Consider the following 15988-nt stretch of genomic DNA (forward strand, 5'->3'; position numbering starts at 1 on the left):
GTGAGCTGCATCACTGTTATAGCTGTAATTATGTGTTGGTTGGCGCTTACCTTATGAAGAAGATATTTAGGCTAAAGTAAATTTTAGACTGGCTTGTCTTGAAATAGTCTTTGTTACAAGGAGGCAGTTATCCAAATTGCTGTTAAAAAATAAAAATCCTAATCTAAATGGAGAGTTTATGGAAAACCTATGGAAGTTTGTTAAAACAAAACTGGTTTTTGTTTTTTTTTTTATTCTTTAGTAGTGCTTTTTAAGTAATTCAAGTGTTGAAATGATCATCTCCTGCTCTTTCAGTGTAGAGATTGGTGAAAGTGTGAGAGGGGAAATAAATGACAACTTAATGGAACTACTCATCATGATCAATGCTTGCAAGATTGCATCATCCTCCAGAGTGACTGCTGTAATTCCATGTTTTCCATATGCCAGGCAAGATAAGAAAGACAAGGTAGGTAAGAACTGTGTCATTTTGGAAGGCTTTTGTTCAGCTTGCTCACTTGGAATTTTTGGAGATTAATAATTTTCATAAATATTTAAGTGATTTGAAAGATTTGATCCCCCTCCCCTCCATCTCTTTTTTTATTTTGGTAAAATGTTCAGTTAATTTATTTAAAAGTGAATGAAGTGAGACAATTTTTATTTGCTTGTGTTTTGCTAATTGACATGCCTTCAGTTTGCAAAAATAGGTACATTATATGTGTGTGGTATATTGCAGAGTACTTTGCTAGCAAACCTCACCTTATGGGGTTGGTTTGGCCTGCATTTTCAAAGTTTTGGAGTTGGTTTGTTTGGGGTTTTTTCCATCTCTATATATGAAGAGAATACACCCTTTTTAGTAATTTAATTACATAGAATTAAATCCTAAATTTGAACTGCTGTAACAGTTATGCAGGTAGGTTTTAGCCTATATGGTTAAACAGAGTGAAATGGAAGGAACTGATAAAATCTGCAGTTCATAACAGTAATTAATAAAAACATTATTTTTTGCTGCCAGACAGATTAAAAAGAAGTTTTTATATTTATAACAATTACTTTGATATATGCAGACCAAAAATTGTGTGGAAATCCCATAAATACTCTTCTGATTTTAGTGCCCTTTTCCTGAATTTGATTTGTCATAACTGATAAATATATCAGTTCAGCCAAGTTGGTAACACAGTAACAAACTCTCTATGGCAAGTAAGACTGATTTTGAAAAGTAGACAACTAGACTTTTCTCTCTCTGATTGGTTATGTGAATGTTACTTTTACCTAAACTCATTTGAAAAGAAGTAATAAGAAATGTGATTTTGGCTTTAAAGATTGGATTGCAGTGATTATATTTTTGGGAAAATTTGCCGCTCTCCTGTACTTCCCATAAATGCACTGCCCCCTCCCTTTCACTTTGGGCATCAAGCCCATCCTGAAAGCCTTCTGTTGTTCTTTATATTCTTTTATTAAAAAAATAACAGACTGAGAAGTAATGCAGAAGCTAAAAATAATAGCTGTTATTACAAAACATGTAATGTGATGTCTGCAATGTCTAAGAACAAAACTAAATACAAGAGGTTTTTTCTGGTATACTCATTCTTTAAGTGCAGGCTCTGTAACACCATACTAATATTACCAAGACGCACTTGTTATTCTTCCAAAACTGGAATTCAGGAGTTAAATAATAATACCCTGTTCTTTACCTGCATCTTTTGGTACTTCATTTTTGCTGTGTTTTGTACTGAACAATGCTTTCCCTTGATCCGGAGAGGTGAAATACTTCTTTATATCAAAAGACCTTGAAAGTGAACCAAAAAACATTTTGTTGAAAAGGAAGGAAAGCGTCTCACTATGTTTTGATTTTACCAATTCGTATGGGAAAATCCCCCTGGACCATCCTCTAAGTTCTTGGTGTAGGAAAAGGATGAGTATATTCCAAATTTTCTGTGCATCTAGATTATGTCTTGTCAAGGGTAGTCAAAATCCATCTGGCAGACTTCCAAGAGACACTTAAACCCCCAGTGTGGTGGCACAGCATGCCATCACGGAGCATTTTGTATTTTGGAAATGGCATGTGAAGATGGATAGCCTAGGAAAATGATTTTGATTAACAGGGATTTAGAGGTTTTTTTCCAGGCTGTTCTGTGTCTCTAATTCCACAATTTTAGACAAAATGCGGTTTTTTGTTTATGTTGGGGTTTTTTTCTCCCCTCTATTTTGCAGTTGAGAAAATGTTTGCCATCTTTGGAAGTTAACCTTGGTAGTTGACCTCCATGTTGCAAAATAAGCTATAATATAGTTGTCGACATGGGGCAGCTTATTGACAGGGACATCTTTCCTCCTACTGTTGGATTGCATCACATGACTTGTTCTTTGACCCATGTTGAGTGCACAAGCTTTGTATGCTGCCTGAAGTGTCAGTAAAGTGCCAGCCATTTTCTTCCTATGATTGTACACAGATTTTCTTCTATGGTGAAAGATATTGCTGTAGTTTGCTTGACTTATCACTGAAGCAGTATAATCTTCACTAGTGCAATGCTATTTTCTGGTTTGAATTTAAGTTATTGACTTTAATTCATTAAGAACTAAATAGACTGGGTCCTTTCTGCTTAAAATAACCATGTATTCTTCATACCTCTCTGTAGTTATGATTGCTGAGAACAATAAAAGTGCTCTTGACTTGTTTATGTAAGGAAAGGGCTTAGCAGTACAAATCTTATTCTGAGCAAGGCCTTTGTAATCTACTTGGGAAATTTTAGCACTAAACCTGGACTAGCTTTAAATGGGAAATAGAAGTTAAAAAAAAGGCTTACTGAGAATCATAGAGAAGTTGGCAAATTAATTTAGACTCAATCACGTGCTTCCCTAAACCAGAATATTTCTGATGCATAAGCTAGCTAACTTAAAATTAGCTCAGGTGTGTCTGTGCTTTGGCCATAACTGCATTTATATATCCTGTAATTATGCTAACCTTCCAAGCTGTGGGCAGGACACATTTCTGTAGGATACTGCAGAGATGCCTTTGAGATAAGTTAGCAGTACAGTGACAGGTGAGTTTGGTGTTCTACCACTCATGTAACTTTGTTTTTTTGATTTGTAGAAGGGGTCCGTGGAGCGTTGGGTAGGTATCTTTTTTTTTTTTTTTTTAAATCTAACACTATGCATTTTCCATTAATGAGGCCTTAAAGGGTGAAACTTACTGGGTTATATTATGTATAACTAGGAACATTTCCAGTTTCACTTCTTGATTTCAGTTGTGTTTCACCTAGGCCATGACAGTAATCCTTTAGAATAATTTGCTTTAAGAAAACTCCTAGATTCTGGTTAAAAATTTATTTGGACATTCAAGATAATGGCTGTCAACTTCTGAAGCTTCAAAGCATATCTCATTTTTGAAATGATAAATTTGGGTAATACATTAGTGAACATTCAGTATCCATACACTTCACAACTGGCTTTCTTGGAAGTGAAAGTTCCAGTTATAAATCTTTTTTTTTTTTTTTTTTTGTTCAGCATGCATGTGATGAATATTGAGCAAGACAATGTATTAAGATGCTTGAAGGCAACAGAGCTTTGATCTTGGTGGACAGCTTTTACTTTCAGCTATGTGTCCATTGCAGTTACTCTTGTTAGGTTGTTTACTTTAGCTTTGTGGATTCCCCTTGCTCCTGGTAATTCAAGTGATTTTTCTACAATTTACTTTCTGTACCTAATTTAATGCTGCATTTCACACTAATAATTCTGAAACCAATCTAAAATTGTATCAAAGAATGGAACAATGAATACTGTGAATCTCTGTTCTTACCTCTCTCATCAGAAGCAAACCTTACAAACTGCAATATAAAGACAATCATGACTTCTCATCTTTGTCATCCAAGTTTCTGAATAATGAGGACAGGTTATCTGAAGTTCCCATGAATATAATGTCTTTGATTTTAAAATAATCTTCAATTTGGATCATACTGTAGCACAAAACTTACGTTCTATGCAAGCAATATTAAATTAATATTAATGCAAATATTAAATCCTTTTGAATGTGTCATGTGGGTTTTCTTTTAATGCACAATTTTGGGTAAAGGAAGCTGTCAGCTGCAAACTTCTTTTGTCTTAATGTCCTATTAGCCCATTCTTGAGAAAACAGATATTGGTGTCTGGCTAACTTTCCTTAGAAGACCCTCTGTCCACCAACACATAGGCAATCTGTGATGTGTGCATATCTGCTAAAACAAGTTACCTAGTGGTAAAACTTCAAGTTCTTCCTTCTGGGAAGGCAGCCTGCAAGGCCAGCAGCTAAAAGAAGTACCAACTGGTAATGTATACATTAGTTTGTGATGCAGGAAAGTATTTTGTTTGGGTCTTCTTTGTGATAGTGATACTCATGGTACTGATACATGAGAAAAACTGAATGGTATTCACATTGAACAAAATGAAAAAAACCAAAGGCAAAATTCAGTGTGCTGGATGGAGTGAAAATGGCAAACCACACTCTGAGAAGAATGTAATTTGCCTTTAGCTGCTAGCCTGAACTAGTTACTTGTTTCTACCAGTAGGGGTGGTCCTGGTTTGTCATCTTCTTTTCCCTTCCCTTCCACTTGAGCAGCTAACTCACACGGCTGCTGTTGGTTTACACAAGTCCTGGTCTGCAGCACAAGGGAAGTGGTGGAAGTGTCTAGCCTGGAAAGCAGGGATGGGACAAGCAGGGGAGCAAACTTCTAATTTCAGCATCATCTGTTAGTCCAGCTAAGTGGAAGCTTTAAAACAAATCTTTGCGAAGAGCTGGTAAGAGAAGACTGCGATAGAATAAAAAGAGTAGATACTAAGTCTTTCTTTTGTTAGACGTTGCCAGAGATTTGAGAATATTTTGAAGTCCAGCTTAAAAATGTCAGATGCTATGATCAGGAATTCAAATGGCACGAACAAAATGTTTGCTACTGATAATAGAAATATCCAGAAAGCCTTGGAGAACTTTGACCTTACAGAACTGAACTTAAATTAAGAGCACCACAGTCCTCAGTAAGTGGAAAATCAACTGTGCTGAAGTGCTAATGATAAATTCTTATGGAATCTGCATCTTCTGCATCTGAATTGCAGAGATCTAGGGGAGTGCTAGCTGTTGCATCTGCTTCTGTGTATCTTACACAGACCAAATGGTGGTGATGTTCGGTGAAACACAGGGCCCAAAAGGCATGGTTTTCAAAATGAAGAATTTCAGTAATGATGGTGATATGCTGTATCTAGCCATGAGAAAGGCTGCAGTATCTCAGTTTCTGTTCTGGAAGTATGTTGTCAATCTGTAGGTTAAAACAGAAATGACAAGTTTCCACCTAAATTAGCAGAAGTTTTAAGGAAAATATTGGTTCCTTGACAGGACACAGATGGAAAAGAATCTAAGTTAAATTGGAAGTGATTCAGGTCATTGTCAGTTATGCCCTTGAGCATCAATGGAAGTAAAGCAGAGATACTCTGTAATTGTTTGTGGGGTGTGGATGGAGAGGAGGTTCCTAGGAGGCTAAATGTTTGATAAAGAGAGTTCACTGGCACAGAATACTGTGCCAGCAAAAACCAGTCTGCCAGTGAGACAGACTGAATGGCAGTTTTGCCTTCATGCTAATGTTATTGCCAGCTATTAGCCCTATTTCAAGGTTGACAAAAAGAAAGCAGCAGGTTTTGTTTAGTATTTCTGTTAGAGAAAGCTGTCCAGGGCAGCATTGCTTTTTACAGAGCTTAAAAAAATCTGATAAAATTTTGAAGTTGCTCCAGAATCAAAAGTGGGGTATCTTCCAGTCATAGTTTCTATCTTTTTTTTTTTAAAAAAAACCTTTGCTCTTTGTTTTGCATGCTTTTAAAGAGCTTTTGACATTGGCATTAACTTGTTAATAAGATTTTTATTCTTCTTTTGTTCTTTTCACTTCTTAGGGTTTTTGTTTTTTTTTTCATTCCTCCTGTCCCTTTTGGGAATTCTAAACTCCTAATTGCATCCAAGAATTAAACATGAATTAACAAAAAAAGAATGAATAAATAAATAGGCTAGGGTAGAAGACCCTTACCAATAAGGATCTGCTATAGACTTTAATGTGTCATGAAGAAATACTTGATACTGAAGTTGTTTTAAAGCAGCATTCTCAAAAATTGGGTTCACTTTACCTTTGATCTATGGTTTTTGCAGTGCTTTTAGAACAGAGTAGTTGCTTTAGAGTTGGATGTCTGTGTAGGGTAGTGAATTAGAGAAATAGAGATTGTCTTCTGCTATAGGAAAGATATTTGGAAGTTGTAAGCAGAAGAACTGGAAAACTATATCCCCAATTTTATATCTTTTTAATACAAAGCATTGTTAGGCAGACTGTGCAAACTGATTTAGATATACCTGAATACTTTGCTGAGTTTCAAAACCCTAGTAGCAAGACAAGCTATTGACAGGATAGTTTGGCAAAAGTTCTGGAACTTTTCACATTTAGATTCCAAATATTCTAAAGAAAAAAAAAAAACAATAAAAGTAACTAAACTACTTCTTGCATCTAGTCAAAATATTGTTAAAATTAAAGCATTTGTGCTTTATTCCTCAGAGTCGTGCACCAATCTCTGCAAAACTTGTTGCCAACATGTTGTCAGTTGCAGGGGCTGACCACATCATCACCATGGACTTGCACGCTTCTCAGATCCAGGTAACTATTGGTTCTTACTAGTTGTGCCTAGGAGCTCTACTGATCTGATGGGAAAGGCTGGTAGTAATTCTCTGCCTTTTCTCATTGTTTTGATAGGCTATGTACAGGACTCCCAGGGTTCAGAGAAAGTCTCACTACCTGTTTCTAATTAAACTCCCTTTTAGAAAGAGACCAGTCTTGATTTTATGGGGTGATTTTGCAGGCATTTCAAATATTTGTGCACTGGAGTCTTCAGTAAAATTTGCCAAGGCTAATGTAAGAGCTTCCAAAACATAAAATATACTGGCTTGTGGCAAGTTCTCTTAATCTGAGCCTTGTCAGAATTATAGTGTTGCCCTAGGTAGAGTTTTGTTGTTACAACAAAGGGTACAGTATTCTCTTAAAAGAAGTGGAGATGAAGGTTGGCAACACTTACCTGGCTTACTGCTGAATCCAGCAAATCACAAAACTTTTTGCTCAGTAATAGAGCAGACATCATTCGTCATTCTCATGTGTACTTTGTTTTAAGATACCTTATTTTTTCTAGAAAATATCTTATCTTCCAGGTCTGGCATTCTGTTTAATCAGAATTTCTTCTTATGCTAGATGGCTGTCACTCAAATAAGAAGTAGTTTCATTTGTGGTTTAACATAGGATTCTTATCTTTACAATTCAGACAAAAACAAAGATTCTACTGCTCAAGTAATACTAGCTGGAGTCTTCCCTGTGTTGAAATACTGCTGTTCATGTCAAGCAGTTGAAATTTATAAAAGTTATGTATTACTCACTGGATTTTTTGAGAGCTTTTCACTAGCATAAATTTACTTGAGTGCCTGAAGGTGATCACCTTTTCTGATATTTTAAGCAATTGAGAACATCTGTTCTCTGATTCACTACTCTTGAGTGAGATTTTTAGAGACCTTAGAATTTGTTTGACTTGAGCAGCATTCAACAGTAGTATCAGAGGGCAAAATTAGGCCAGTGTAAAATGCTAATTCAAGTTCTACCATTCAAAAAGGCAAAGGCTTGATTCTTTCCCTGTGTCTTTGTTTCAGGTAAGATACAAACATATATTCATGAAATTCTTTCTTTTTTGGACTAGGGTTTCTTTGACATTCCAGTAGATAACCTGTATGCAGAACCTGCAGTGCTGCAGTGGATTAAAGAGAACATTCCTGAGTGGAGAAATTGTATCATAGTCTCACCTGATGCAGGTGGTGCAAAAAGGTACTATACAAGCTTAAAACTATTAGTTTTACATATAGTTAGTGGTTAATGAACTAGTTTGTCTAGTCTTCTATTTTTCTCTATGAAATGTGCGAGATATAGGGTACATCACTGATGAATCCAACTACATTGTAAAAACAGAATAATAGTCCTTCCAATGTTGTTCGTGCTTGAAAACATTCAGGACCTTTCTATACTCTAAAGAAAATATTTTTCTCTCTCCCTGGATGTGGCCTCATTAGCTGAATCCCTCCACAGGAGGGGAGAGATTTTTCCCGCTGCTTGCTTCTTTAGTCCAGTTGCTGCACCTCTTCCTGCTTCACTCTGGAATTGCCTAAGCTTCCATTCTCTGTCAAAACATATGGCCTATTCCCACTGTACCTGCTGGCATTTAGGTAAGAGCTTGCTTGACTCGTATTTCCTTTTTCTTTATGTTATTGCATTCGAGCTGTAAACCTATTGACCCTGAGTTTTGCATTATAAATACTGAAAAAAGGGAGTGAAGTGGCAAAAGAAAAAAATAGAAAACCTAGTTCGTTTCTTCATTCGCAGCATGTGTTACTCACTTAGCAGACTATCTTTTATTTGGTATCGATTGAGTGTAAACCAATGCAAAAGCTCAGTAGCACACTGGCTGGTGAGGTGATAAAGCATGCCATTGAGGCAAGGTGCTTATTCTCAGGTTTTATTGGTTGTGCTGCTGCTGCAAAGGGAACAAAGAAAAATGAAATAATAATCCTGTAAGTCCATAGCAATTTATATGTCTAAAATCTAGTATGGGGGAAAATGTGAAAGATTGTCATAATTTTCTTTTAATTGAAATCTTTGGGTCTTTTGTGAGTGTTCATGTTGTAATGATTAATAGGGAAATAAGACTGATTACAGCTCCATAGTTGTTCGTTTTTAGATTAATCAAGTTAAGGATGTAAAGAATATAAACTATAGAAAGCATTCTAAAGGTCAGATGACTCAGTCGATTAAATTTCTTTGTTCATTCCTGTCTGGATACTGTTATTTTCACATTTGTTTTTGTTTGAAATTGTTTTTGTTTGGTTTTGTTTTTAAACAAAATACAACCTTTGCTTAGAATTCAAGTCACAAGACAGCATTTTTTCCCCTGCCCAGTATTTATGATTAAGTTAATCATAAAAGTTTATTTTTTGAAGATCACTTTCACTGTATTTAATATAGATAGTTGCAGTCTATCTTTAGTATCTTTGTTGTAATGCAACCAAACAGTTGCTGGTTAAGTAGGGGCAGATGTTGCTTTCAATAAAGTCACAGCTTCTCCTTCACCTCCTGCAATGTAATGTAAAGAATATGGTTTGGCCTTTCCATTTAAAATATGTACAACTACAAAGTAATACTTAATGAAAAGTGAATAGAATGTGAAAATTGAACGTGAGTTGGCTCAAAATTTAATTCAGTAAGGATTAATTAAAAAAAATCCATGTTCTTGCACTTATTTAAAATATCTGAATTCTTTTTGTTTCTTACCATTTGTTTGTTCCCCAGCTTATTAAATGTTGTGACTGAAATAAGGCATGCAAATTCTATTGAGGCTCTGAGGTATTGAGACTTGATATTAAATCACACTATTCACAAAAAATTTCAAAACTTTTGGATTTTTTGTTTATTATGCAGTTGTTGAAATACTGTAACAACTCCTTCATATTTAAGTGGTAAAGAAACAAAACTGTATTCTCTATTAACCATGCATGTTAAGAAGCTTATTAACAACATTCTAAATATATTCTAAAAATACAGGTTACAAGGTTGCACTAGGATTTAAAAAGACAGCATGGAATTGTTTATTCCTGTGTCTTGATACCTAACAGCTCTGTTATATTAAACTGAAGACAGCAATCAGAAGTCTATAACAAGTTAAATTTATTACTGGAAGTTTGTCTGGCCAGCAGAGGTCACCCTGAATAGTTTTAAAAGATCTTTGTCAAGCAGATGTATGCTGAGGGAATTATTAATGAAGTAAGCTACTTGATTACTATTCAAGTACTGTGAAAAGAATTATTAATCTCTGTTACCTGTTTTGGTTTTTCCCCTTTGGTTTGGTTTCACATCCTGCAATGGTATTTTTCAGTTAGAATATTAAAGTGCATGCTCCGGTAGGCTTAGAATTTCCTCTGCTTTAAATTACCTAGTGTGACTTGTATTGCAGCAGCTTAATAAAAGCTTGTGAAAAGCTGAAATGTTTTCAAAGCCAGGCACTTAATGACAGAAAACCAAAATCAATTCAATTAAAAAATCAATTTTTGGAGTATAGCTTAAGACACTCTGGTTGTATTTATTAGCAATGAATTAAGATTATTTCTGCCTGTCTCATTCCTTGCAAAAGTTTTTGCTGTGGTAATTTGAAAGCCAGGAAACAAAAACTGTGTTTTGTGACAAATACATATGTATGACTGTTCTTTCTTTTAAAATGGTTCTCTAAATATGGTGTATTTCTTCCCATAACTCAGGGTTACTTCAATTGCTGATAGACTGAATGTGGAATTTGCTCTCATTCACAAGGAAAGAAAGAAGGCAAATGAAGTGGACAGAATGGTCTTGGTTGGTGACGTGAAAGATAGAGTAGCAATTCTTGTCGATGATATGGCTGACACATGTGGCACAATATGTCATGCAGCTGAGAAGTAAGTATTATTGTGAACTGGCTCACTGTTCTCACTGTACTGCAACCTGGAGACAGCTGATGAATGCAGTCTTCCTTCGTGCCTATAACCCCACCTGACATCTGTAGCATGAAGTCATTCTGATCCTTGAGTCTATAGGTCACAGTTCTGTGATCAAGCTGTGTCCTTCTTTAAAACATGGAATTGAGAAAATATTTACAGAAATACATTATTTGTTTTTAGGAAGAGCACAGAATAAATAAAATGTCATATAACTTGAAAGAGATTTGGGCTGTCTAATGCACTTTACAGTCAAAATCACAAACTGCCTAGCCAACAATATTTTTATTTATACTCCTGTCCTTAGAGGAAGTTAATTCCTGTCAAAAAGAAGGCCGTTATTTTTTTCCTGTTATGAAAGAAGCACTCTTTATTTACCTGCAGTAGATTTCTAGAGACCAAATTTTAAAACCATCAAACACCTTCAAAGTATCCGCAGTGTTCACTAAGAAAGATGCATTTGCTTGAGTGATGCTGCCTTATATCATATTGTTGGCATAAAGTAGTGCTTTTCAGTAAAGTCAAATCTGGGTGGGATGTACTTTGTGTTTAATTAGACTTGATCACCAAAATACTTCTTAGAACTCCTTTTATCTTAGCAACCTCGATGCATATCAAGCAGATGAACTAAGAAATGTATTTTCAGATGCAGCAGATCAACTTAAGTACAAACTTAAGCACATACCCTTGGTACCCACTCTGTCAAGCTGCATCTTCCTTGGAGGTTACTTACCTCCTTGCAGCTACGAAATGTATTGCTGAGAATGACCAGAAAACTTTGATTTTGTTAGTTATTCAAAATGAGATGATGTTTCTGTGGGTTTTTAATCTCTCTTATGCTTCCTCCTGTGCTTATGTGATGATCCGATAACGTGCCATTCTTCAGGGTCTCTGTTTGCAAGGCTAGAAAAGCAGTTAGGACATAGCTGAGCATTTAGAGGCATCGAGGCCAGTAAAAAACCAAATTGAAGATATTTTGACTTATGCACAAGGTGTTCTAGTTCTTTGATTTATACTTTTTTTTCTTCCTCCTCTGCTGCACCAGTTCACTGAGTGCTTGCATCAGCAGCATGTCTTCTCTCAACCTTGCAGCAAGCTAGGCTTTTAATCATTAACATTTGTTCTTCCTCAGAAACTCCTTCCAAGCAGAACTCTTTGAATTGCAGATGAAAATAAAGGTGGACGATAATGGAGACACAATAGGGTTGTGAATGCTGCCATCCAACCTACTTGATTTTAAGATAGAAAACTTGTACTGGAGTTCAGTTGTGTGTTGTGCTGATAGGGTCAAAATGCAGCAATTTAAATTAGTATCGCTGCTGCAAATAAGAACTCTTTTATCTAATTATCAGTGTAGGGGGTTGTTTTTGGGTTTTTTTGAGACAGTTCTAAACTTTTTCAGGTTATACAAATGTCTGAATTATTTTGTAGGTATTTTATGTGTAGGAATTTGTGAGTAAAATGTATTTTAGAGATTTGTATCTGGCTTTAGCTAGGTATGTAAACATGCATCACGTCATACTTTTCTTGTGTGTTCTACAGGTTGGTGTCTGCTGGAGCTACTAAAGTTTATGCCATTCTCACTCATGGCATCTTTTCTGGTCCTGCCCTCTCTCGGATTAATAATGCTTCGTTTGAGGCTGTTGTGGTAACCAATACAATCCCCCAAGAGGAGAAAATGAAACACTGCCCAAAAATACAGGTACAGTGGTATTTTTGTTTCATTTCTTTAAACTCTAGTTTTGTGTTTTACTGTTCACTGGTGCTAGAATTTGTGCCTTGAGAGGAAATTAATATTCTAAAATACATGGTTTGCAAAAAGTTTTACTAAAACATGCCAAAGAACTGTTTTAAGGGGATTCAGGTAGTACAATAGAGCATTGCAAAATATTTGATATTTGCTGCACCTTGAGTATGCTTGCTTGTGAAAGAGTGGCAAATGTAAAATTGACTGGATTTTGGTGTGGATTTTTTTTAATCAATATTAATCATACAATATTTTCATGCAGGAACTTATGTTATTGTGGAGGCCACAGAAATCTTAGACTTTTTTCTTGAAAAACACTAATGGAATTGTTCTGGGAAGTCATGTGTTTCACTGGAGGTTTTCTTTAGTATAGAGTGGAGAAAAGCATAAACGATTGGGGGTTTTAATGCATTATTGGATTTTTTAAAAGCCTAACATTTATTTGGTATTTATTGAAACAAGACAAGCACTTAAAAGGTGTACTTCCTCTAAACTGTATTTGTGTCAAGCAGACACTGCCATCTGATGGCAAGAATAGTGGGGGTTTTTCACAACATGACTTTTATCAGAAGTCTTAACGGTATTACTGTGCAGCAATCTTAGTCAGTGCTTTCTTACTCAGTTTTTGAGTTTTACTTTGTATTGGTGCAGTTATTATGTATATGTTCAATACCTAAAGTTTTAATGTTATAATTCTTCCTAGAAATAAGAGAGCACAATGGTAGATTGAATGTTTGTCTATATGTTTATAAACTGCATAGTTTTATTGTTCTTGGCATCCCATAAAATTTTTCTTATTGATTTTTCTTTCAGTTTATTGACATTTCCATGATTCTGGCAGAGGCAATTCGAAGAACACACAATGGTGAATCTGTGTCCTACCTGTTCAGTCATGTGCCCTTGTAACTGCAGGAGATTACACTGCATCTTTGCAAAGGTCCCTTAAGCTAGCACTGTTTTTAATGATGGACATCAACCACAAGAAATTAGTAACTTTGTACAATTCCAGAGCTTGTATGTTTAATTATTATATTTGTCTTGAAATCACCACTTCTTTGTTATAAATGGGCAATAAATCTCCATCTTGAAGCAACCTTATGAATTGCCTCAAGAGTCTGAAAGTCTTCTGTGTTGCTTAAGTTCTCTTTTAGGTGCCTGTCCTCACTTTCTGCCAAACTGCTGTTTTGGATCCATTTTTACATAGAGAACTACAAATTGTTCACAGATTTTAATGAGATGTATATGTGTAAGATCATTTTCCGTGTTCAGCTAAGTGCTGCAGACTTGAGTATCTTGTATCTATTAATCTGTTGGGCAGGCAGCTGGTTTTTTTGTTTGTTTTTTATATTTAATTACCATGAATAATATTTTGTAAGCCCTAACAGTATGTAAAGGTCATGCTAATTTTGAGTAACTGTTGACATACACATAGTATTAACTGTTTCGTAAACTTCATGTTCATATTTTACCCACAAGATACATGGGGCTGCTGTTTCCTTTTGTAAAGATCTCATTACATTAAATGATTTGCATAACATCCATTCCATGCAGTTACTGTCTGTAGTTGTAAGGCTAATGTTTCAGTATTCCTGGGGTTATTAGTATCCCTTATTTCAATAATAAGGACCAACCTTTAATCATTAGCAATTTGGTTTAAATTTCCTTTTTTCTTTGTAGTTTTTGCCGTTCTCGGATTGTGATAATATGAATATTTTTGTAGCAGTTTTCCTTTTAATATTGTAAATGTTTACTGTGCAAAGTCCAAACAGAAAACTTAAACACACTTACATGACTTGGTCTCTACGCATATCTACGTGATCAAAAAGTAGCTGAAATATTTATTGTTTTTATTTTCAAACTGCACAGTCAATAGATCATCAAGTTTCTGTTACAAAGTACCACAATACTTCACTGTGCAACCAGTGAACTATGGTACTCTACCTATATAAAATGCTGTTTTATAAAGTGAATTTTCTCATTCCAGCTAAGACAGCCTTTTATTTTGTTTGTTTGTTTCTCTGAGAATAAATCTATTTGGTCTTCTTTTTTTCCCCCCAAATAATTTTCTATTGCTTCTGTGGAATTATTCCTCCTACGTGGGAATGAGTAAAACAGAATTTCACCTGTACTGCTTTCAGTGATGAATACAGAAATGGGATATATAAGTTATTGTGATGAAAATTCAGTTAAGCCACTTGCTCTCAGAGGAATTCCTCATTACAGTTGAATTTTCAAAACTGTTATAACACAGTAGAAACGAATTTACAGAATTGTGGGGTTTTTGTACAGAAATTTCTTAAATATAAGATAATTTAACCTATTGTCTTGAAAATATTACTTAGCAGTTAAGTGGCCACAGACCTGGAGGGTAACAACTTTAGTATATCAAAGTTGGCAACTTAATACTACACAAAAGGTATACAATACAGTTAATGCATGATATCAATTCAGTTGCTTTATAGATCAGATCTTTGTTCCAAATAAAATGCTGAATCATTTGCCTTTTCTGTGCACAAGTGCTATAAATAAAGCTTCAAAATTACTTGTGCCAAGAGATTGCTTGCCCTTCTGTTCTTTTGAAACTTTTTTTGGAGACCATGCCCTGCGCACGCCAAATAGCATGAGAGTCGATGCCTACATTCTAACCTTGTTCATGAATTGTGCTGCAGCTGTCTTGGCCATACAGATGAACTGTTAATCACACCAGACTGGCACACATCTTTATAATAAGGTGTCCTTCTTCTTTTTATGGTCTGACAGAAGGGATACAATCTTTAAATTTCCTTGGGAGTCTGAGTTAACATTTCATGAGCAGTTGAAGTTTGTATTTCTCAGATGGTTGTAAGTAAACCTACTCAGCGCTATTTAACAGAATGAGATGGGGAAAAGAGCAGAAGGAAAATGGCAGAATTAAGCTTACTGTGTCTGCTGCCTTTTGCGCACTTGAAATGCTTATGAAGAGTTATGGGTGAATTCCAGCAGCTCTGTGAAAACCGCGTCCATTTGGACAGAATTAAAGCCGTGGAAACAGAGAATTGTGAGGTGTTTGGCGTTTAACGCTCTATGCTCCCCCCTCCATGCCTGGATTCTGGTCTGAAGATCAGCTGACAGTTCAGCCTGGTGGGAAACATTCCTCATTCAGCAGCATCATTTTGAAATGAGGAAAAAAAGCCACATTGCATTGCATAAGTTAGAGGATTTAGCTCATATTTGTCTAGAAACCTTATTTTGCCTTGTTCTCCTGCCCTCATGGAAGTATACGTTTTTGCCTTTCTTGGTAAGAGTACCTGACATCTGCAGCCTTTCTGGAACCTCTTGCCATAGACTCCAGGGGTTTTAAGTGTCAAATGTTCAGAGGCTGTTGCTGAAGCAGTGGACTGTTGGGAGTGAAATCTGAGCATGTTTTCACTGTACAAGTCTCTCTCTCAGTTGCTTGTCAGGCATCTGCTGTCAATGCCAGTGCTGTGGTCTCTGATGTGTTGAGTGGTGGCTGCCCCAGGCTGGCAGCCAAGCTCCACACAGCCTGGTTTGGGAGAGAATTGGGAGGGCAGATTCAGAACCTCAAGGCCTTTTTGCTCTGGTGAGCAGACTGTGGGTGAGCAAGAGTCTGGCAGGGGACACAGCCAAGTTTGCAGAGCCCAGCGGACCAAAGGGAAAACCCAAGCCATTATGGTTCCATGTGCAGCAATAAAATTGGGATGGAGAGTGGAGGGATG

General features: G+C 36.0%; 1 protein-coding gene across 3 annotated transcripts in view; it reads left to right on the forward strand.

Annotated features, from left to right (window-relative positions):
- Positions 1 to 13809, forward strand: part of PRPS2 (phosphoribosyl pyrophosphate synthetase 2) — a 30042-nt gene extending 16233 nt beyond the window's left edge. The window contains exons 3-9 of one of the 3 annotated variants that reach the window (XM_017812254.1): positions 321 to 445; positions 3068 to 3088; positions 6531 to 6629; positions 7711 to 7835; positions 10313 to 10486; positions 12068 to 12227; positions 13086 to 13809. In XM_017812254.1, coding sequence (XP_017667743.1) covers positions 341 to 445; positions 3068 to 3088; positions 6531 to 6629; positions 7711 to 7835; positions 10313 to 10486; positions 12068 to 12227; positions 13086 to 13178 — 777 coding nt within the window. In that variant the 5' untranslated portion in view covers positions 321 to 340 and the 3' untranslated portion in view covers positions 13179 to 13809. Of the gene's footprint in view, positions 1 to 294; positions 446 to 3067; positions 3089 to 6530; positions 6630 to 7710; positions 7836 to 10312; positions 10487 to 12067; positions 12228 to 13085 lie in introns of all 3 variants that reach the window. The other 2 variants (XM_017812252.1, XM_017812253.1) reach the window with 2 other exon arrangements.
- Positions 13810 to 15988: the final 2179 nt, after the last annotated feature.

Source organism: Lepidothrix coronata, unplaced genomic scaffold, assembly GCF_001604755.1.
Source record: "Lepidothrix coronata isolate B3197 unplaced genomic scaffold, Lepidothrix_coronata-1.0 Scaffold35, whole genome shotgun sequence".
In the NCBI taxonomy this organism is placed as follows: Eukaryota; Metazoa; Chordata; class Aves; order Passeriformes; family Pipridae; genus Lepidothrix; species Lepidothrix coronata.